We start from the raw sequence: 23,576 nt of genomic DNA, 5'->3' as shown, positions 1-23,576 counted from the left end.
CACTTGATACACTATTCCACGGTCAGCATACACTAACTGACCTTGTGGCACAAAGGATCCTGGCCCTATGCAGAAATTTCTATTTGGGGTCAAAGGTTTCTTCTCATCAGTAGGATTACTTGTGTAAACATTATGTACACATGCTTACACATTTTGCAGAGTGCAAGTCTAAATATTGTGGTAGGAAGCAATGATACAGCCATGTTCAAATCTTCCAGCCTGGTATGCCTTTATAGCTTCCCTCACCACAAAATACATTTTTCAGAAAACTGAACATGTACCATGACAGTGAATATTTTACTTGAACTGTAAGTAACTGCTGTCCTACAGAATGCTCTCCTAAAGAAGCCAGGACAGTATATCTAGTCCTACTCACCACAACGCTCATAGCTGGCTTTTGAATAGCACATTTATTTAAGAAACACCACTGAACATCAAATATAAATTCATACTAAAAGATTTTTCCTTATGAACTGTTTTCCTAGTACAGAAGAAAAGTGATCTTTGTCTCAGTAACAGTAACATCAAAGATTATTTGTATCTTTTGTCAGAACTAAATGGAATTGGTAAATCAGTTTCCATTGTTTAAAACACGACTACATTCAGCCCTGAGAGAACTGAGTTTCTAAGCAACTTGTGACTGAACATCTACATCGTAATCCTTGGGAGCTTTCTCATTTCTTTAAGAATTTTTCCAAATCCAAGAGAATTTCCCATAAATCACGAGGGAGACTATATAAGCATGAATGTAAAATGCAAAATTCCCATGTTACCTAAGTCGAGAGTACATGTATATATACTTGTATCACAAGTGGAGATCCTGCCCTTTGAATGTAATTCAATGGTAGACCAAAACATATCATAAATGTTACGTGTGAAAGTCACATATAATATCTGCAGTATCTGCCTATGTAAGTTGAAAAGCAGCTACTAAACAGCAGTTGAAAAACACCAATTTCACACCAATGGTTGTGCAAAAAAACTGCTAACAACATTAGTAATGGAGAGGGTAAATATGATGCTAAAGTTTCTGAATTTAATATTACCACAAGTATGCATTCTCCCTGTCCCAGGTTTTGCTTGTTTGTTTCCAGAAGCCCAGCTTGAAATTTAACTTCTCCAAAGAAGGCCTCTTGAGCTGTTCTTGACCACTTAATCATCCTGAACCTCATAAAATTATCTCAGGAATACTGATTCAACTGAATAGCAAGAAAACAACTACAGAAAAAAAAAAAAAAAAAAAGAAAAGAACATCTTCCCTATTAAGACAAACACTTGGGAACCTAAGTGGTCTACATGTAGTATTCACTCACCTTCTTTTTCTTTCTTTTCCTGGTTTTCTTCTGCTGCAGTTTTATCTGCTCTGAAAAAAATTCTTGCACTACTTAATGAAAAATAAAGGAGTTCAAATTCCTAAGTAAAAAAATACAGAAGAGAAGTGTCAGTGCATCACAAGAAAGACTTTGTAGGCAGATTAATATTCTTCAGAAGCAGCAAAGGCAACTAGATTTCAGTATCTACATCACTTATGTGCTGTTGATAATCTTCCTCCATTCATACCCTTTCCACATGCATTTTACAAAAAGCATAAGTCAGCCAGAATCCTTAAAGAGTAATTTAAGCAAAGCAGCATCGATGCAATAAATCTGTGACTAATCCACTGGGGCTGGATGTGAGGTTTGTAGCCACAGTGAGAATTTGAAACAACTTGCGCATGGAAAACTATGCAACCGATAATTTAGATGACTGCAAGGTAGATCAGTTTCTAAACAAGGTTCAGTGATATACATGCTTGTGTCAGTCATGCAGGGCTTTCTCTAGCAACAGCTGTGCTTTTACAGAATGTAATCACCAACTATTTATAAACAAACATCTGCACATTTGTCCCATAACCCCTTCAAATGAAAAGCAAAATGAGAGACAGGCTTTTATATCTCAGATAGAACCTGAACTACTACACTTGAAAATTCAAGTGTATCTCTCTCCTGTTTGACAGCTGGTATACATCATTCAACTCAGTAATTCAGAGAATTAACACCCAAGCAACTGAGGGTTCACAGCCTTATGTTAAATTTCTTATAACTAAGATTTTACAAAAGTTATTAGCTCTTGATTTAAACATTTAGGTTTCAGTTGCATTTGATTTTTGTCAAGTGGACAAACTTCCAATCAAAAACTCAAATTCCTGACTCACACAAATATCACAAATGCTTATGACATCCCTTCAGATAGTACACCTCAAGTCTTTATTGTTTTGTTTTTTAACACTGTTGCTCTAGGCAATGCTTTATGTTGTTTGTTCTTGATAAGCTCCTTTAGAAACCAGCTCCCTGAACTGTGCTGAACTCAACACATAACAGAACTAGACCCATGCTATACCTGTAAGCAAACTTCCAGTCGCTTGTGAGTAAGGTTCATAGTTTGTAGTAGTTTTTCATCTTGATTAATGGACTGCACATTCTGTTGCTTAGCTACTGCTCTTATTTCCTTCACATACTTCTCTCTAACAGACTGGAACCAGTGCAGGGAATCAAACTCCTGGTACTGATCCAAAAGCTTCAGAATGTAAGCCACACCTACAGTAATTAACAAACCATGTGCCAAGTCAACATGCAATTTATAAAACATTTTGTGAATGTTATTAATGGATCAGTTTAAACTGATAATTTCCATGCAATTAGAATTTAAATTGCAATTTATTTACAATTAAATCTAATAGGAAAAAGAATTATAACAAAGAACAAGCTTCAATTTTTACAAGCCTCACAGCTTATCCAAAGACTTGCATGAATTCTGATCTGCTGAGACCTGCAGGCTTTGAAAGAAACCAGGGAGTACTGACATACGACAAAACTGGCTGCTGCCACAACCAATTATTCTATGCTTAAGAGATTCTGAACAAAATTGCCCCCAAGTCCACTGTGCTGCAGCCAAGACAATCCAAATTTACATTATGGGAACACACACATAAAAGACAAACTTTTCTTGCAAATATCCATTATGTTGGCTTACCTAACTGCTAGTCAGCAAGCTGAAACTTACCCATGGCAAAGCCATCATCAGTGAAAGCTGCTCCGGTTTTATTCTTCTTATTCAACTTCTCCTTACAACTGATTGAATGCTCTACAAAATTGAGGGTCTGAAAGAGTGAAAAAAATGTCTCGGAGTCATCAGCAGACATAAAAAAACCATTCACATACTGACATGCTGTTAGATAGAAATATAATTCTATGCCACTATCTATGCTAATTGTGTCTCCGATCATGAGGAATTTTTTTTTGTTTGTTTGTTTTTTTTAGAAAAATTCGTCCTTTTTCTAGAATTTTGGGGAAGAAAGTTAAGTTTTGGAAAACATTTGCATAAGTAAAAACATAAGGTACATCTGCTGTTCTTGTTAGACTATTACTTAGCAATCTGTTGTTGATTAAAGGTAAACATGTACATAAATAAAGGATAATTAGAATAACCAGCATTCTTGGAAATCTTAAAGATAATGCACTGTAGCTTTAAAACAGTAGTATATCACTTTATTTAGAAATTTATAAAAAGACTTAGTCTTACACTTGCAATGATATTGAACAACAGATCCAGGTAGTAGTATTAAGCAATGGGTGTGTCTGTATGCAGTAGCTACTCTGAGACATGTAATCTGAGTACATTAACAATTTCTTAAAATCCTACAAAAACACTTTCAATTTAACTACACTGAAATGCATTTCATTTTCATCAAATTATGGCATTTTCTTGAAACTGTTAATCAGAAAAATATCCACAAATTGGAATCAAAAAGAACAAAGTGTTTGCCTTAGCCTTTTACTGTCCTTCACTTCTATCACCATGACATACTCATCTTCTCAGTATTAACAAATTCGTGGCAAATACTTATCTGACATTCTAAAATTAGTTTCTAAAATGGTGTTCTGGTTTTGGCTGGGACAGTTAATTTTCTTCATAGTAGCTGATATAGGGTGGTGGTTTCAATTTAGAAAGGAAATAACGTTGATAACACACTGCTGTTTTCACTGTTGCAAAGCGGCGCCTGCACAGAGTGAACAACTTTTCAGCTTCTGATGCTGCCCTGGGTGTGCACGAGACACTGGGAAGGGCCAGAGCCAAAACAGCTGACCCCAAATGCCCAAACTCATGCAATGTTATGGTCCATAACACATGGCATCATGCTCAGCAACAGAAGCTGAGGGGAAAGGAGGAGGAGAGGGACACATTTGGAGTGACAGTGTTTGTCTTCCCAAGAAACTGTTACACATGATGAGCCCTGCTTTCCTGTAAGGAAACGCCTGCCTGCTGATGGAAAGTAGCAAGTGGATTCCTTGTTTGGTTTTGCTTGTGTGCACAGCTTTTGCTCTACCTATTGAACTGTCTTATGCTCTACCCAAGAGTTCTCGCAATTTTACCTTTGCAATTCTCTCCCCACTCCCACTGTGGGGAAAGTGAAGGAGCAGCTGTGTGGTGCTGAGCTGTCTGCCAGGGCTAAACCACACCAAATGGGATGTTATACCTACTGTGCAATTAACCTGTTTAGACCATTTAGGCCTTCAGATGGAACTGAAAAGAAAAACAAAGCTTTGGACAACTACCAGCAAAACAGTTCTCAACACAGTTCTACTCATAATCAGGGAAAAAAGCAAGACATGTTAATCAGTAGTCATAAACAAAATATGGAAACAGAGACTTAGACTTTTTTTTTTTTTTGTTAAGTATTGGTACAAACAATGAAAATACTAACCAGTGGGGGAACAATTATATAGAAGTTCCGCAAATGCATATTCTTTGGGCTGCGGAATTCAGGAGCAAAGACATCCACGAGCATTTTAAAGTATTCTGTTCCTTCTGCAAAGTTACGTGTGAGGTCACTGAGGACAGAGTCCAACTGCCTGCAAAGGATAAGCAATGTGTTACCTGTTTTCTGCTACAAGTTTGTTTACTTACTCGTCTCTCCAAGTAAAAACGCTCTCTTCACCCTTTGGCTACACCTACAACCCAGTATTCTGACGAGACAGTCCAAGATGACACTTGGCCTCTACAACTACTTTCAATGATATAGTTTGATTTATTTTCCTCAAAAGTGTTCTACAGAATACTTGGTTTTGCTTCCCACCCCACCCCCAAAGCCCTGAATATTAAAAAAACAAAGATGTCAGACATGTGGTGAGAAACACTTGTTAGCCTTTAAATCACAAATACATTATCAAGAAACCAGATTCAGTAACAGGTCTCTTAGTACAAACGACACTTTATATTCATTTTTAAAACTGCTTATATTTTCTCTGCTTTTAACACATTTTTGCATAAAATTAGTTTAACTTAACACGTGTGCACACACAAGCAGCCAACAGTTGCATTTACAGCTTTAGAATTCTAACTCTCTCATCCCAACCCTGCCCCAGACCTCAAAGCAGGATATCAGGGTACCTTGCTGCTTTCTGCGTTTCTTCTGAGAGTCCTTCTTCTTTCACCAGCTCTTCAAAATTAACAATGTCTTCCAGATCAGGAACAAACCTGAAAACTTACTGTTTGTTAGGATTATCTTCACCTGGTTACGTTCACTGAAGTAGCTAACAAAATTTATAGTATATTTAATTTAGCCTTCTGGGCTCAGACTACTTGTTTATCTTATCTGCCATTCTATTCTCATCTGAGTCCTGTTAAATCCACTTCTAAATACACACAAAATTATTTATACTTCTTTTACCAGCCTACCATCTCCTTTCTCTAACACTTGTCCTTGATAACTAGAAATTTATTAACATTTGCAAGAAAAACAACTATTTGTTGATACACAAAATCACTGGATCTTAATGACCTTATATACTTCTTTACATTTAGATTGATGATTGTATCAAGAAAGTGTTAATTTCAATTTTAAGTTCTTCAGGATCAGTCCTATTTTTCTTTTACTGCACTTTCTTGAAGTGACTAACATCAGGAATTTCTTAATTATGAACTAATGACTTACATACACATTCTATTAATTCTTTTCCAGTGTATTTGCATATATTTTTTTTTGATTTGTGGTGTTTTAAGGCAGCCATTGAGCAGGCCTGAATCCAGGCAGTATTTTTGATAGTTCTACTTCAAGGAAGGAATGAAAATGGATTTCTTAAATATTTAATCAAATAATAAATTTACAGCAGGTGGGTGAGAACCTTTTCAAGGGAACATCACCACAAATAGAGAGCAAAGGAATGAACAAGATAAAACAGAAAAATCAAGTATTTGTGGAAGTACCTAATTGCACTACTACAGCAGTGAAGTCCACCAGATCTTATCATTCGGACATAACCCATAGCATTGCCTTTAAAAACAAGAAAAAAAAACAGAAGGAATTTATAACTATTTAAATATATATACATGTATACACACACTTCAGCAATCCTACAAGCTCTGAAACGTGAATTAAAGTTTCCAAATGGTATTTCAGCTTTTGAAGCAGTTTCTTTGCAGAGTTAAAACAAAAAAAGATAAGACATTACATTGAAAACTGATGTCAAAAGATGATTACTCATCTGTATAGATGAGTAAAACACAAGATCATCATCTAGCAATGTTGAGCTCACTTGCATGATAGCCTAAGGGCCAAATAGTACAAAATCTTTCCTCCAGGCACGTTGAGTACATATAAGTTCAGATCAGTCCTACACATCTGCAGTATCAATGGCCTTTTCCTGAAAAATGTCAAGAGTCTTTTACCAGGAAATATACTCAATCTGGATAAAAGTCACTTCCATAAAGAGGAGGAGAACCTAAAAGGAAACTGGGTTCTATGCAAGATGTAGATACATTTTAGATTATGACATGCAAGGCCCATTTCTGTGCAGTTAGATAAGAGTATTTATTTTCCCCGGGGTACAAGTGAAGCACTTTCCACCTGACTAGTTTTAGCCTGTGCTAAGAGTTCATTTACAAGACTACGAAGACTTTTTCCATTTACTAACATTTATAAGATTGTCTTAGATAGTGTTTCATACCGATTTGACTTATGAGTTGTCTGAACTGGTCAAGGTAGCTCTGGCCATCTGGGGTTATTCCAAGTTTTCTGATGCCTCTGTTGAATTTATCTGCTCTTTCAAATGGATACTACAAAAAAAAATTATAGAAATTTGTAAAAAAAAAAAAAAAAAAAAAAAAAAAAAAAAAAAAATGCCAAACCTTAACAAATTCTATTTTTATATCATGTCAATACTATTCTATTTGCAGTGCATCCCTACCTCACAGTGACAGCTTCAGCTTTTTTTTTTTTTAATTATACACCTGCCTGTTTCTATTAGTTTGTAAAAATCATTTGACAAGTCACTTCTGCGAGATGAAAAATGAAATAAAAATGCTACTGTGAACAAGAAAGTATTCCTACAAGAAAAAAAAAAACATTTGGCATGTGAAGAAGCTGACAGCATATTTTACTGAAATACATCGAATGTCACATTTTTGAGAAATCAGTTTTCCAGCATAGGAAATCAGACCCTCGTCCTCAAAATTTGACTTACTTGAATAAATGTCCTATGTCCATATCATTTTGGATTCTACCTGAATCATTTTATTATTCAAAACTGATAGCAACTGTTTAGCATGATTAGAACATAAAGCTTAGAGCCTCTAATCAACCAGAAGTGTAGCAAATTAACGTTTTCAGGTCGCTTACAGAATACTTTTAATCAACTCCATAACATCAAAGAAAATATTCACGGAGGAAACAGAATGATGCCAAACCAACCTGGGTACGGAAATTCAAAGCATTCTATTGTGCTAGGACAAAAGCTTTCATTTTGCCTAGAATTATATGTTTAAATAATAGAAAAGTTGTGATGTGTTATGCAGAGTTTAGTCCATCTTTAGTCTTGTGAAAGAAGTGCTTCTTCCAGCCAGGTTACTCTCAATCCTTCAAAAATTACTATACCTTGTGATCATTTTGATCCTTGACTTCCCTGAAGAATCTGATGTCCTTGATAAGCCTGGATTTGATATGTTCATCATACATGAACTGACTAAAAATATAAAATTTTTTCCTCAAAAACTGGTAAGTGAAGTTGACCTAGAAAAAAAAAAAAAAAGTCAAATCAAGAAAGTTGGCAGAGTAACACACACCTCTAGCGACCCCTGCTCTGTAGCTTCCAAAACAACTTGTATTTATAGTAATGTAAGTTTGAAAAAAGGAATCTATTTCTCAGTTTATTTCATTTTGTTATTCTCAACTTATCTATTTCACCGATTTAAAGAATAAAGAAAAAACCTTCTCCAGGAAGACCTACTGTCTTCCAGGAAGGGCACAGGGATCAAGGAACAGATTAGCTATTTCAATTCTATGACCTGCCCCAAACGGCCATTATTTTCTGTCTGGAATATCCTGTAACTGTCTTTTTGAAACAATACAAGTATTTTAAGTTGAAAAGGGCATCAGACATGCTCAACTTCCTCATTCTTCAAGTAATGGAATCTGCGTACTGTCCCAACATTCCTTTTCACTTTCTCAAAATTTTCTAAAATCCTCTCCCATAAGATGCAAGTACACTTCCACCCTATGTATCTCATTTATTTCTCCTCTTTGCATAAAAAGCTTTAATGATGATCATACGTAAATAAAGCAGCAAAATCCACATCACTTGGAAATAAAGCAAGTAATAAGACAACTTTCTGAGTAACCAAAACCCCCATGATTAACTATTCCACTAACAAAAGCATTCCCAGAAGAACAGTGCAAGGAAAGTTATTTCTCAAAGTGCAAGGAAGCATGAAAACCTTATGCTCCTCATCACTTGTGTAGCTGGTGCCATGCTCAAGGATTTGGCTTCAGTGATCGTGGATCTACCTTTGAGAAACCATGTCTGCTGGGAGCTGATGGGATTCACCTGTCCACAAGGAGCAAGAGCTCTCTTGCCAACAAGCTGGCCCAACTTCTAAGAGAACTTTAAACTAAGCTTAGGAGGAGGAGGTGGAGTTTTGTGTAACAGAGAAGGCTGCTGATGTATTAGGAACAGGGAAACACGTGAAATGGAAGAGGAATTAAGGCTTGTTCCTCTAAAAAGGCAATGTCATAAACAGCCTGACTGAAGTGCATCTGTACCAATGCACACAGCATGCAAATGAGGGGAGCTGGAAGTCAGAGCAGTTAAAAAGCTGTGATCTAATTGTTATCACCGAAACTTCGCAGGACAAATCATATAATTGAAGCACTGCAATCCATGGCTATGAACTGTTCAGAAGGGACAAGCAAGGAAGGAGAGGCAGGGGGATTGTCTTCTACGTAACAAAAATCAAACGAACAAAAAAGATTGCAGAGAGCTGTCTGAGAAACAGTGATGAACAGGTAGAGAACTTGTAGGTGAAAATTAGAGGCCAAGTCAAAGGAAACCTCATGGGTGGCATTCATTACAGGCCACCCAGTCAAGGGGATGATGTTGATAAAGCTTTCTTTCTTCAACTACAGCAAGCACCACACTCGCAGGCTCTGATCCTTTTAGAGGACTAAAATCATCTTGACAACTGCTGCAAAAGCAACACAGCAAGCTATAAGCAGTCCCTGAGACTCTTGGAACATGTCCAGGAGAGTTTCTTAATCCAGGTGATAAGATAGCCCAACCAGAAGAAAAGCATCTCTAGACCCACTGCTTATCAACACAAATGAGCTAATTAGAATGGTCAAGATCTGGTACAGCCTGGGCTTGCAGCTATCATGCCCTGGTGGAATTTAGGATCCAGAGGGATACAGGCCAGGCAAAGAGTAAAGTCAAGACCCTGAATTTTAGGAATACAAACTTTCAGTTCAAGGAATTAGCGGATGGGATCCACTGGGAAACTGCCCTCAGGGACAGAGGAGCAGAATAGAGCTGGCAGATGTTTAAAGACATTTTTCTTAGAGCACAAGAGCTCTTGATTCCCATGTGTAATTCCCGTCAGGCAAGATATGCCAGAAACCAGCATAGCTGAGTAAGGTCAAACTAAAGTTTAAGAAGGAAGTGCACAGCTCCCTCAGCTTGAAAGGAAAAGGCTCCGCGAAGACATTATTGTGACCTTTCAACATATAAAGAGAGCTTTCTTAAAAGATGGAGAAAGACTTTTTTTTTTAATCAGATTGGTTTTAAATTGAAAGAGGGTAGATTTAGTTTAGATATCAGAATTTATTTATTTATTTTTAAAACAGTGAGGGTGGTGAGACACTGAAACAGGTAGTCCAGAGAAATTGTGGATATCCCATCTCTGGAACTGTTCTAGGCCAAGTTGGATGGGGCTTTGAGTAGCCTGATCTAGTGAAAGATGTCCACATCCATGACAAGGGCACTGGATTAAATTATTTTTTATGGTACCTTCTAACACAAACCACTTTATGATTCTATTGCTTCCACTTTTAAAATTACTTGCAAGTGAGTTAAATATTCAGCAAGTCCTCTGCCCCTTTTATTTTTAAATGGAGCCAGAAGAGATAAAAACAAAGCAGCAAAGAGGTAGAAAGAAGTTGAGCAGAAGACTTGAAATTACCAACCTGAAAAGAAACTAAACTGAACTTTGGCACTGTATCCAGATCTGAGGACCACAATGATAAACTCCTGCTGTAGTGAGCAAGCTGTGGGAAGTACCCTCATTTAATGTGCAAAGAGGTGAATGCCTTCTACCAGTTAAAGTGACCATCTTCACTACGGATATTCAGCAAATTGTCATATATCTGCAGCTTTACTTCAAACACTCAAAAGCTGATGTTTAAGCTTAATGATTATAAGATCAACTTAAAATTAACATTTCATGTCTGCTAGATTTGCTTTAAGTACAGTAGGAGTATCTGCCTATTAAGTATCAATAAGCAGCAACTTAGGAATCAAAATATTCTGTTAGTTTATTAGTTTATTTTCATGTTTATTGAAGGTCACAGTCCTACCAGAACATCTGTATCTTATTAGATGTGTTTACAGATCCCTTCATCAACTTCTATGTAGCAACCAGAAGTGACAGAACTCCCAAGAGATTTTACAATAGGAATTTGTATTGTCCAAGAACTGATTTGCTTTTTTAATACTCAAAAACCATTATTTTCACATTACTAGAACTGCACAATGAAATAAGCCACTGGGAAATACAGGAGCTTGGATCATCACTCATGCACTTAAGCAGTACACTTTTGTGCGCTATTAAGAAGGGGAATTGAGGAAAAGAATAATCCAACAAATATGCAAAATATACTTACCGTTGTGTTCATGATTCCTGTTCCGTGAGTTCGAATTGAATTAGCAATGTGTCGAATATTAATAGTGTTCAAGTGTTTGTTATTACTAGTTCTTTCAATGAAGATCTGGAATAGGTGGTGGGGAAAAACATTATTTACCCTATATTAACCCTGTGATAAATTACAAATCTAGATAGCCCACACCCTGTTTCTGAGAACAAGCTAATAGGTGGTGATTAGGGAAAGAAAAAAAAAAAAAAAAAGAAAGCATGCATACAATGAACTTCATCTGGTATGCTCCATCAGTTTCTGGAATGCTATGGTTCAACAATTCCAAGGCAGATGCTTCACCTGACCCTCATATTTATTGAGGCTATCCTCCAATGATTAGTCTAATCTCTTCTAGTACTGTTTGTACTTTTGGCCCTATTGTATATCATGGCAATGAGCTTCACTATCAAATTAGCTATTTAAGAAAAAGTACTTCCTTTTCTGTCTGAAAGTTGCTTATTTTCATAAAGTTGCCCTCATTCTTGCATCGAGAGAAACCAGTCATTCCCTGTACATATTCTCCGTATCATTCACTGTTTCCCAACTCCAATGACCCATCCTAAGATATCCTTTTTTCAAGCTGAAAAATCATTTATTTAACACATCCTTATTTAACACAACCAAACATCCCTGTTGCCTTCTTCTAGCTTCACTGGAGTTTTTGAGTTTGAGCGATCCTACTGGCACACAATACTCAAAACATACTTACCGAACATTTTCCAAGACATATCTACAGCAATTCCCAAAAATCAAGCAGCAGCAGCTACTTGACAGCTTATCACTGTGCATATTCAGCTTGGGTTACTATCTTACAAGTATAATCTGCAGTTCCCTTCAGACCAGAACCAATCCACAGAAGTATAGAATATATCTTACCTGATTATTCAGATTGTAAAGGTAGCGAGACACAAACACATGAATATTTCTCATGATTTCCAAAACATCCAGACCCTGAAACAATATTTTATATTGAGAATTTTTATCATAATAATTCTCAGGAACCACTGACATGCCTAACCACTAAGACATGAAAATACTATATTTGTGTATTTCTGTTACTTCAAAGCATTTTAGGAAACAAATGTTTTCCCTTTTCAAAATGAAGCATCTCTCCACAATTTTTATTTAAATGTGAGTTCAGCTCACATTTTAAATTTGCACTTCTGCCTGTTTTTGCTTCCAACTTCCCTTGAAAGCAAGGAATCCACAGGTCTATTCCACAAACCCAAATTTTAAAAAAGAGAAATTGAGCCAACCTCAGATTTGAGAAGACAGCTGTTGAGGCTTCTGCATACACACAGATTTCTATCGAGACTTAAGCAGCTAGCTACTTTTTGATGTCATTTTGCCCAATATGTCTAGAAGACTGGATTTTTTTATTTACAATATCAGTTTGAAATTTGTTTTGGTTGATAATCCCTTGAACAAGTCCCTTTAGTATCACTGTGCACAGAGAGCATCCTGTTTTATCTATACACTCTATTTCCAAGAATTGTACCAGGACTTTGTGGGGGGTAGGGTGCACATGTGCACGCACATGCATTTTTGTTTTGAAGCTTATACCAGAACAAATGCTAGGAAACCAATGTTGTCAAATGATGCAAGTCTTTACAACAATGTAATGGCCAAACATTATTGGTGCTAGAAAGCCAAACCCAGAAACAGAAACCGTAATCCACAGTGCTTTTGTAGCAAGAAGTAGCTGGAGTTCTTAGTTCAATGCTGTCTTTCAACTTTGGAAGGAAGAGCCATCATGAACATTAGAAAAAGAGTCTGTATCTCTAAGAGCTTTCAACAGTGTGCTAACTCAAATAATGAAGCTAACAGTCTAAAACATCCAAAATACTAAAGTTCTCAAAGGAAAGTCTTCAGAGACATGATTTTTATTTCTTTTACACTCATGCTATAAACAGTGAATACCTTTACCATTAACTTGATGAAACTGTAACTTTACTGTGTACGTAACCTTACTTCAAAGTTTCTCTGAGTCATGCTACTATTAAGCTAAGCAGGGATCTCCTGAAGTCCTTGATAGCCACCTTGTGAAACCATTTCACTAACAAGAACCTGCTGAGAAGCAAGCAATAAAAACTGGGAAGAGACCTTTCTACACTTAACGATTGCCATATTGCAGATGTATTATTTGTCAAAGTGTTGATATTGGAATTTTAAGAAAGTGTTCTGACTTTGTACATCTGTCTTAATTTTAGTTAAGTATGATGTTAAAAATAAATGATAACCTTTAGCTTTGAATTTAACTGGCCAACATGAATTTAACTGGCAGCATTGTTAAGCATCTCCAAAGACAGATCCTGTTTCAGAAGCTATCCAGAAATTAAAGGCCATTTATTCCCCAAACTTTTTTCTGTTCTCAGGGGCTTTAATTCCATTGTCTCAATCCTTTGAACAGTTAGCAAATACGATAGTGTAATGGAACAAGCAATACTCATCCAGTGGATACTGTACCTGTTCCAGTGTCTGACTGGGAAGATGTGCTTCAGTCATACTTAAACCATAGCGCTGAGTTGCTAGGTTTCTCATCTCACTATAGGTAGCCCAATCATGTAAAGCCACAGTTGTTAAGTTGTAGAAGGTCTTGTCCAAATAGTGAGTTACATAAGCTGTAAACACATAAAAGGATGAACTAAAATAATCATTCCAGTTTAGTTAGGGAAGTGCTTTACTGTATCACTTTACTTCTTTCCAAAGTATAAAAGAGATGAAAGTTATGGGATAAAGAAAACGTATAACCACTCACCTTTTATGTCAATGAATCGATTGAAAAAACGTATCGGGTTGAGAAAGAAGAAGTGAGCTAGATCCTTCATACCAACTCTGAAGGGATTTCTGTCATCCAGTTTTAGGTGCGTATGAACTGACAAGCGCAGGTCCTTTTCTATCTCCTTACATAATTTGTCCAGCAAGTGCTATTCAGAGAGATTAAAAATAAAATCATATTCAGTGCCTACCTGCAGAGCTCTGTTAACAGAATTAACATCTCTTTTCAAATATGTTCTCAGAGCTTTCTTCTCATCTCAAGAAGAATGATTTAGGGCTATCTGCCTAGATAATAAGACCTCATTCAGCAACTTGCCACAGAATATGCAATATTTGTTTCTGAACTAGTCAAACAAGAAGAGTTGTTCAAAGGTTAAAACCGAAGATTTGGGAAATCTGAATTCACATTTTTCTCTCTGCCAAACATTATTTATAATTCTAGATAGTGAGTCACTATAGAGGACACCTACATTTACAGAGCCTCTGATACTAAAAGCCATGCATACATACCAAAAGCTGATTTGACAAAATGCAAGTCTGTCTGCAGTATTATGTTCCTAACCAACACAGATACCATTAATAACGTCCTAAATATTCAAGACAGTAAGTGATAATTTTCTTATTTATTTCAATAGTTCACACCACCTCAAGGTTACAAAGCTATTTTTATACATTACGTCATGTCTGCTACAGTAGACACTGGCCTAAAACATTCTCCATTGCATTACCCTTCATTTCCATTTTAAATAAATTACCTCATTGAGCACTTCCATGATTTCTTTATCATAGCATTCCAGAAGCACCTCATAAGATTCCAAGTGCCTTGCATGCATCATAGCAGGTACACAGTCCCTCAGTGCACTAAACATATACTGAAATAAAAATTAAAAAGCTTTTACGCTTAACCAACAGATTGACAGACATATCAACATCTCAGATAGTTCGTGTTCAAAGCTAACAGACGATTTAAAATCATTAGTCTTCCACTTTCATCAAAACCAGACTTCACTTACTACTAAAGCCCCCTGGACTTAACACGCTTATCTGAAGTACTTAGCTGTTGCTGATCCATTCACTGGAAGGCCATAATTATTAGCCATTTCATCTTAAATGATCTGTACTATACTCATAGTGTAATTGACCATGGCATGCACCATACTGGATCAGATAATTGATTTTATCAGGATTAGTATGATAAAGCATGATTCACTGCTACAGAAAATTAGTTCCCTTGCAAATAGGGAACGAGAGATGTTGGGTGGAAGAAGCTACAGGACAACTATCCCACACAACATCACTGAATGTGATGTTAAATGCTTTAGAAATACTTAACCACAACTGCAAACAAGGACTTAAAATGTTCAAGTCTCGCAAAAAAAAAAGTGTTAATTTCAGATTAAAATGAACAAAGAACAGATGAACAGGGAGGCAGACAGTAAGAGAGATTTTTACAGCAGTCTAACAGAAATACTTTCTTTAGACATAGAACAAAGACTGTTTTTATATCCTCCAGACTGAGAAGAAATTTCTGCATCAGAAGTTACTCATCTGGGATTTTGGGGGGGGCTCTATTTTTTTCCCTTAAGGTTTGCAGACTGAGCTTTTCCCTTTCCTCCCGTGAATCCCTCCCACTACTAACATTATTACTTACATGCAGTCTAGCAGAATCAACTGCGTTTTCATACACATCATCTAAATAGATTGGAAAGACTGCTCGATGCCAGTACAAGAAACAACAGTCACATTGTGCTCGAACTCTAGAATACAAGATTACTAATTAGACAAAGAACTGGAAGAAGCCATTCTTCTAACACAGTGATATGTATTTTAGTGTGTTTAAAGACAACTGCTCTTCAAGCCTAAGTTTTACATGTTTATTTTAATGTTCCAGATGCAACGTACTTCAAAGCAAAGTTCTTGAAAAAAGGTATTCAGCACTTCAGTTTTCCATTAGCCTATTTAGAAACAAAGCACCCCTGGTTTAGAAACAAGGTTTAGTCAGGCTATAAAAAAATAAATAGTTACTCTACAGCAAAATCCTAACTAATTATTTTCTTATTGCATGCTATGAATAGCCTAGAAGTCAAACACATTCCAAGCTTCTTCTGTAGACAAAAAATGAGAAACAAGCCCTTCTTCACAGAACTTGTGTGCAATACTTATCTCAGTAATTTTTCCCACAAGTCATCCCCTGGTGATGTTTGTTGTTCTCCATAAAATATGCATGTAACAGATATTCACCTGGCTTTCAGACGCCTAACGTTACGTTACTTGAGTGCCCCTAAAACTACACTCACAGTGGAAAAAAAGGCCTAGTGGTTTCAAAAGCTACTCTACACGTACGTGCACTTACACTAACATTTATGAATAACTCTGATGATCAGTTGATCAGAGCTTGGGTTAAGAGGAGGACTTTAGCTTAACATAAAGCCTGGCTATCTACATGTCTCAGGAAGTGACAGAATTTCGAAGTGGTCAAAGTATTATTACCTAACTCGACTTGCACTTCCTACCCAAAGATTACCAAGTTTCAGGTTTAGCTATGGAATTCTTTTTGTTCATCCCTGGTTTACAATACATATAAAAATCATGACCTGCATGCAGCTATCAGTTTGCAATTTGCACAAAGAAGACCCAGCTCCCCCCATGACACTACATCGCCTCCAATATATATCATGTGCCACTGCTTACCGCTCTGTAAGTTCACTGATCAAGTCTAATTTTTTCAGAACTAACTGAAGGGGAAGGAGTTCTTCATCTTTAAAAGTTTTCTGTTTAAAAGAAAAAGATGACAAATCTTATACATATATATTTTTTAATAAGATACTACAGTTGAAGGTCTTTTCCAACCTAAACGTTTCTATGATTCTAAATAAGTGAAGGTCTGGAACAATTGTGGCACTTACCATCTGTGTTCCCACACTCAGCGCAAGGGAAACAATTAGTCGTCTCTGTTTTGTACTCGGCCCATTCAGGGTGTTCTCAGCCAACACCAAAGCAGAAAGGACATCCAGGCGCTGCTCACTGTACTTTTTATCAGAAATGACTCTTTTCTTGATGACAGAAAGACACAAAAATTCAGAGAAAAGTTAGCTAAGCCCAAAAGCAGTATCTTACCTGTTATTCTCAAAGTTTATAGATTTGTCATAAATTGAGTATTTCTGAAAACAAATTAGATTTTATGAACACAGCTAACTGAATCCAGATTAACTCCTTCTGTCAATTCAGTGGTATTATCTATCTACAAGCTTGGAATATGCACAGTTCAGCATGAACATGGGTCTGGTCATATTACTATAGAAACACTGCATAAACTGCATGCCAATTTTTGTTCTAACATACACTTAAGGTTTAATTCATTTACTTAAAAGTAATAGCTTCCTATTGTTAGTAAAAATTAAAAAAATACAATTTATGGAAAAGAGACAAAAGATGTATAAATGTGGTAATAATGATAACTTCTGATTTTCTACAAGTTCTAGTTTATCAGAGAGACAACATGCCAAAAAAATCATGTTAAAAAATGCAGGGAGCCAAGTCTTCTGGCTAAGTTGATCTCTCAGATTTATTCATGAGTAGCAGCATTATTCAGAAGAGGCACAGCTTCACGAGAGTTAAATACTATTCCAACTTTAATCAAGTGTGCTCAACGTGAAACTCCTACCCCTCAATGCTAAAGCTATGCAAAGTATATGCCTTAGACCTTTACTCAACTTTGTCATCTGCTAAACACATATCTAAGTACAGCAGATAAAAAAAGATTAGTTCTTATTATCTCTTCTATTTGCCAGCATTTGCCGGTTACATATTTTCTGAGAAGGAAAGTAGTCAAAATATCAAGATCTGTTCACAAATCTGTTCCCTTTGATATCCACTCACAAGTATCAACATATTTCTATGCATTTAAAAATAATTTGTAATGCAATTACATACATAATTTGCAAAGGTTATGAAGTTATCTGTACACACAAACTGTTTCTTTGAAGACATGCAGGTTTTTTTTTTAGCAGCTTTGAAGTTTTGAACTTCTTTAGTTGATGTTATTCCTGATATACATATCAGCTTTTTTGAAGTAAAGTTTTATTTTTTGGCTTACACCAGAAAATGTGGAACTGCCAGACAAATGGAGATTATAGCCAAATTTCAAACATATCAAACAAGTTTCCTAACTAAAGAAATATACTGTTAAAATTGCAATCTCTGTGTGAACGAAATCAAAACAAAAACAAAGTTTTATAGCTGCACTGATATCAGTGCCATACCTCCTTTGTAATTTGGCTACTGAACACAATGAAAGAACAAAATCAGCAATACATCAGAAGAAGTATAAAATAAAAACTCATTTTCCCTTTTACCCTAAATTCAGAAATACACGAGCTGATAAACAAAATATGTGTGAAACTAATTATATCTTCCTGTAAACAAAATATGTACTTATTATGGTATGTCACAACCATAAGCTGTTTCACCTCACTGAGAGAAATATTGAATTTATGCCCACATTAGAGCCCTGTAGGCCACCATATATTAACCACTTGTATTTTGCCATGTGGACAAAGATTTCAATAAGTAACAGCCTGCTTGCTTGGATTTAAAACAGATTGCTTTTAGAATATGATTCAGAAAGGAGGTTACAAGAGGTCAGGCTGAAAATCACTAGAAATAAACATGGAAAAGAACACGACAGGGATACAACAAGAGATGTAGCAGCTGAGAAGAAGAGAGAACCCCTACTTGATCATAAAATAGATAGCCATAGTCTATGTTGTAAGGTTTAAGGCAAACCTATGACTTACTGGAAAGCTTAGATATCTATCATTTTTGCCAAACCAAGAAAAATACTTTAAGTTGAAATTAAGATTTCAATAAAAAAAACACTTAGCTTATAACAACTATTAGAATTTGAGTTACATACCTTGGCCACAGAGATAGAGTGAAGAGCCTGATACTGTAGATGCTGAGCAATGTGTGTCACAGAATCTGCCACAACCATACTTCTTCGGTAAAACATGTGTTCTATTGCCTTAAGTCAATGCCAAAACACAATAGTTGATGTAGTTACCGAAACTGTTGACTCTAGAATTTGCATTTATCCCAGCTAACTCATCCACACTGCAAATACAGACTCTTTACACTTGCAGTATACTGTCAGTAGCCTTTAACGGTCACAGAAATTGAGAAAATCAAACTATTCAAGAGCGCGAAGAAGTTTTGTGGTTTTGTTTAGTGCTTTCTTTTTTATTATTATAAATAATCCAATTCTGTTCAATGTAATTTTATAAAGGAATCCCAAAACAGAGTATTTCCTTTTTAGAAAAAGAAGAAGCAGAATACACCAACTAAGGAAACTGGTTAGAAGTTACATAAATCAGTTCTGTCTCCCAAACCTTCTGTTCTCTGTTCAAAACCAGTCTTGAACAAGAAGCCACACAAAAGCACTTCCCCTATCAGGTTCCCCACTCCACCATTTTCACAAACATCCCCACCTTTTTTTTTTTTTTTTTTCCATTTTTAAAGTACATTGTGATGTTTGATCAAAGTTCCCTGTGACAACCTACATGAAATCAACGGTTTTCACTCTGTGACCTACCTTCAGAAGTTCCACAAGCCTGCACAGAGCTTTCACTGAGGTTTTGGTCATAGGCTTTTGCATTGACATGTAGAGATTCATTGTAGTTTTAATGATGGTGCTAAGACTGTATGCATAAAGAAAACCCTAAAAATAAAGTAAGACAGGGAAAAAGAAACAAATATTTTTACAATATACCAAGTAAGTCCTCTCTGTTTTCCTTCATACATGCCAGATAACTAACTTTTGCCTCTAATAGAGAGAGAATCACTCCATCTAAGCAACAAGCCTGGGATCTCAAACCTGAATAAGACCTTTTTTTAATCAGGTAGACATTACAAACCTTCCCAGGAGTCAGTAAAGCACCTGGTCATTAACCTCTCCCACAGTCATTCAAATTAAACATAGGTCAGTGAATTAATTAATCGCCTGAAAGGTCTAACTATCACAAAAACTAAAACTTTCATAGAATAAATCCACCAGCAGTATTTACACAGTTCTATACACTTTCTAAATAGAATTGTCCATCCCACAATAAAAAAAAAAAAAATCCTACACCTTTTCCAAGTTTGCCAAGCTTAAAAATCACTGTTGACCATGTATAGGAAGACAAAAATGATAATCAACTTACTTCAAAGGAAAAGTTGTAACAACAACAAAAAAAAGACTAGGAAAAGGCAAGTGGTCTAGGAAACTCAATTTGCTACAGAGACAACCTTACAAGTCCATTGCAAGTAATTCAAATATAAGAGAGACACATCCTAGTACATGTGTCTTTAGATATGGAAGATCCAGGATCATGCTTTTATCATGTGCCTATTCACATCAGATTTCTGTCAGGCAGACAGATGCATAACAAAACTTGCAAAAAATAAGTAAGATGCATCTTACAGCAAGACTACATGCTGTTAGGAGGCCCAAAAGAAAACCAGCTACCTCAGTACATAGTAGGATTCTTGCAAAGTACCATCAATAGGCAAAGCACAATGAAACAACATAAAACCTTTTACTGGAGGAACGTACTGTGCTAAATAAAGCCAAAGTACACACTGTTTCAGTCCAATTTATACACCTCCTGACTGGCTCAAAAGGAAAAATAACACCTTTGCTACAAAGAAAATGAAGCCTTCTAGATTTCCTAAGAGAAAATTTCAAAATTTTAAGCATTGAATATTTAGTCAATTTGTTTTCCCCCATGTGCCTTGTGGAAAACACCTTTTACAGATTTACTCAGAAGAGTATCAACCAGACATTTCAAGTTTTAGAAGAATTCCCAGTTTGTGCACTAACACACAGATAACCACAACATTTCTGTAATTTATTTTAAAGTTCAACAGCTTGCAAGAAAACATCTTTTTGGTATTGTTTTTTGTATCAAAATATTAAAAGACTGCACACCTGAATGAAGACATTACAGCGGTTAGAAAGATCTTCAGCAAACTTATCCATGCGTTGCTCCTTCGACAAGATGGATTCCATTTTTGTCATCCATGAGCTCACGAAGACATAATATGACTGCATATCTCTGGAGAAGGAAACAAAGAATGTTTTTCACTTCAAATAAAAAGAGTATGAGAATTTTCTCCTTTCAAAGCCTGAATTCTTCTATGGGAAATATATTACATTTCAGTAATAAGAGTTCAGTCCTCAGAGTAGTAATTTCTCCATTCTCAAAAATATCTGAACATCATATTCACTTACGTTTTCATTCTCAGTAGATAAGGATTAGTCTAGCCATTACATCTGTACAAGCATACCCCAAGAGTCAAAATCTTGTATAATCCATTCTTTCAAGAGACAAATGGCCCTCTGAGTAGTACATACCATACTACTTTAAATTAACACAGTAAATAAAACTGCTAGAAAATGCTTTCAAACACCAGATAAAACAGTCCTCCACAAGTTGCAAGTTTTTCCTCAAAGTTTGAATTTGGAATATACAGAACTTGTCATTATATCAATGCCTGACTGGACTGCTCTTGAATAACATACTTCTCCAGAAGATCATCTATTTTGATTACACCAGATATAATATTTAAATTGAGATCACTTTTAAAACTGCTATTTATTCCACAGTACAGAACATTGACACTGCAATACAATATACAGTAGCAGTTACAACAGAAACGTACTTAGGTCATTGATAAGTGTCAAAAATTACTCATTAATAAGTGCTCATATTTAAGGGAACAGTTATCAAAGGCAGTGGAAGAACTTGTTAAAAAAAAACAAAAAACAAAAAACAAAAACACAAGTAGTAGTTACCAGCAGAATTCAAATGAGCAGATGAAAAAAAAAATTGATTTATTATAATGTCCTCAAAATGACTGTGAATACCCAGATCTTTTTTTTAAACCTTTTCTGAATCTTAAGAGCTGCAAGAGAAGATTTGTACCACTGCCCAAAACCAGAAGCAAAGCAGCAGTGTATTTATGCTCCATCCATGAATTAAAGCCCAGGAAAAAATTTGGTCAGAGCACTTGATTGTTCCAATGGACACAGGATGCAAACCACAAAGTGAAACAAATAGGCAGAAGTGAAAATAATCTGCTGGAAGATCATGTAGCCATGGAATCACTGTCCTTTGTTTCCCTCTTGCCCCTCTTCTCCAACCCACTTTTGCACACAGGGTTGGAACTCAACCTGCAAACTTTAAGTGTTTATTTCTGTTCCTCAGACCATTTTCCACCTTGTATCAGTTTGCAACACAAACAAAAGATGTAGCTGTGTTACATTTCTACACAGTGTAGCACATTGTTCATAGGACAGAATTTAAATTTCTAACTCATCTTTACAGAGATTTTTGAAAGAACTTAAAGCAGGAAATGATCTGCAAATGACAAGCAGAGCACAAAAGAGAAACCTTTTCCAAGTTTCATAGGCCACTAAACAAGCAGTTAAACGCCTGAAGAAAAAAAAATGCTTGCAAGGGAAGTATCACTGAGGAGAGAAAAATCCCTTTATAAATCAGTCAGTCAGTCTACGTGGGCCTTATCTCCACAAACACATAGAAACCAGTGAGTGCTACCAGAAAAGAAAGCAGCTCAGGTTACTGGCAGTTTAAAGTATGGAAATAACCAAGAACAACTGAGAAGAAAAAAAAAAAAAAAATCAAACATTTAGAACTGCCAGGAACTTTGTGATTTTGGTCACATAATGTAATACACATTTTTCTGAAAGTTTAAGTTTGACCAATACTTTCTTATAGCAACATTAAACACATATTATTGCAGTGGTATCAACCTTTTTCCCCACACCACTTAGCAACACTGCAAAACACATTAGTACGCTGAGTTTATAAATACACAAGTTTCTTTGTTATTTGACAATCAGCGCAGTGAAGCAATATTTAGGAAGCATACTTGGTAAGTGACTGTGCCTTCTGCTGTAGAAAGTTATCCCTTTGCATTTTAACTGTATGAATACTTTTCTTGTCCAGAAGTTTGGCAGCAGCTGGTATCTTCTGAATCAGAAAGTTGTCAGCAAACCAGATAATATTTGCTGTTAGCGTGATGGCTGGTACCTGGAAGAAAAAGGGGAGAAAAGGGACACAATATTAGGAAGTAGCAAAAAAAATAAGTGATGACAAGAAAAAAAATACTATGCCACTATACACTGTGTCTGTCCTTTTACTTATGAAACATCTGTTTTATGCCTCTTTTAAACCATATTCAGTTTATTTTTGCATAATTACTTTCTACACAACATTACTGTTCACATTAAAAAATGTTCTTCCCTTAGAAGCCCATAAAGGACACTGGACGCAGAATTATTACCATTCTCAGTGCTTCTTAATAGTGTTTGAGAACTTCTTAATACCACACAAAATGAAAAATCCCTGATCACCTTTAGACTTAAAGGTCATTCAAAAAAAATGTATGCTTCTACCCAACATCAAAACCCAAAGCATTTGACCAGCCTTGCAATACTCAAACCTCAACAAACAACTCTTTGTCCTCACTGCCATATTAATCTTGAGAAGAAACATTTTAATGGTAATTTCAAGTTACT

The 23,576-nt window shown here is 36.0% G+C and overlaps 1 protein-coding gene across 2 annotated transcripts in view; it reads right to left on the bottom strand.

The window, feature by feature from the left end:
* WASHC4 (WASH complex subunit 4) overlaps positions 1-23,576 on the bottom strand; it is a 42,079-nt gene that overhangs the window by 3,290 nt on the left and 15,213 nt on the right. For both annotated transcript variants that reach the window (XM_084533382.1, XM_084533383.1), the window contains exons 13-32: positions 22,928-23,088; positions 20,964-21,090; positions 19,587-19,712; positions 18,912-19,019; positions 16,903-17,049; positions 16,688-16,767; positions 15,648-15,753; positions 14,752-14,868; positions 13,977-14,145; positions 13,685-13,839; positions 12,095-12,169; positions 11,189-11,293; positions 7,913-8,047; positions 6,987-7,095; positions 6,247-6,313; positions 5,431-5,517; positions 4,745-4,892; positions 3,043-3,139; positions 2,380-2,576; positions 1,314-1,413 (exon numbers count right to left, since the gene is read on the bottom strand). In XM_084533382.1, coding sequence (XP_084389508.1) covers positions 1,314-1,413; positions 2,380-2,576; positions 3,043-3,139; positions 4,745-4,892; positions 5,431-5,517; positions 6,247-6,313; positions 6,987-7,095; positions 7,913-8,047; positions 11,189-11,293; positions 12,095-12,169; positions 13,685-13,839; positions 13,977-14,145; positions 14,752-14,868; positions 15,648-15,753; positions 16,688-16,767; positions 16,903-17,049; positions 18,912-19,019; positions 19,587-19,712; positions 20,964-21,090; positions 22,928-23,088 — 2,416 coding nt within the window. The remainder of the gene's footprint in view (positions 1-1,313; positions 1,414-2,379; positions 2,577-3,042; positions 3,140-4,744; positions 4,893-5,430; positions 5,518-6,246; positions 6,314-6,986; positions 7,096-7,912; positions 8,048-11,188; positions 11,294-12,094; positions 12,170-13,684; positions 13,840-13,976; positions 14,146-14,751; positions 14,869-15,647; positions 15,754-16,687; positions 16,768-16,902; positions 17,050-18,911; positions 19,020-19,586; positions 19,713-20,963; positions 21,091-22,927; positions 23,089-23,576) is intronic.

Source organism: Aythya ferina (assembly GCF_964211825.1).
Source record: "Aythya ferina genome assembly, chromosome: 1".
NCBI classification, from domain to species: Eukaryota; Metazoa; Chordata; class Aves; order Anseriformes; family Anatidae; genus Aythya; species Aythya ferina.
Note: the sequence above shows the minus strand (reverse complement) of the source record. Positions and strands in the feature narration are given on the sequence as shown.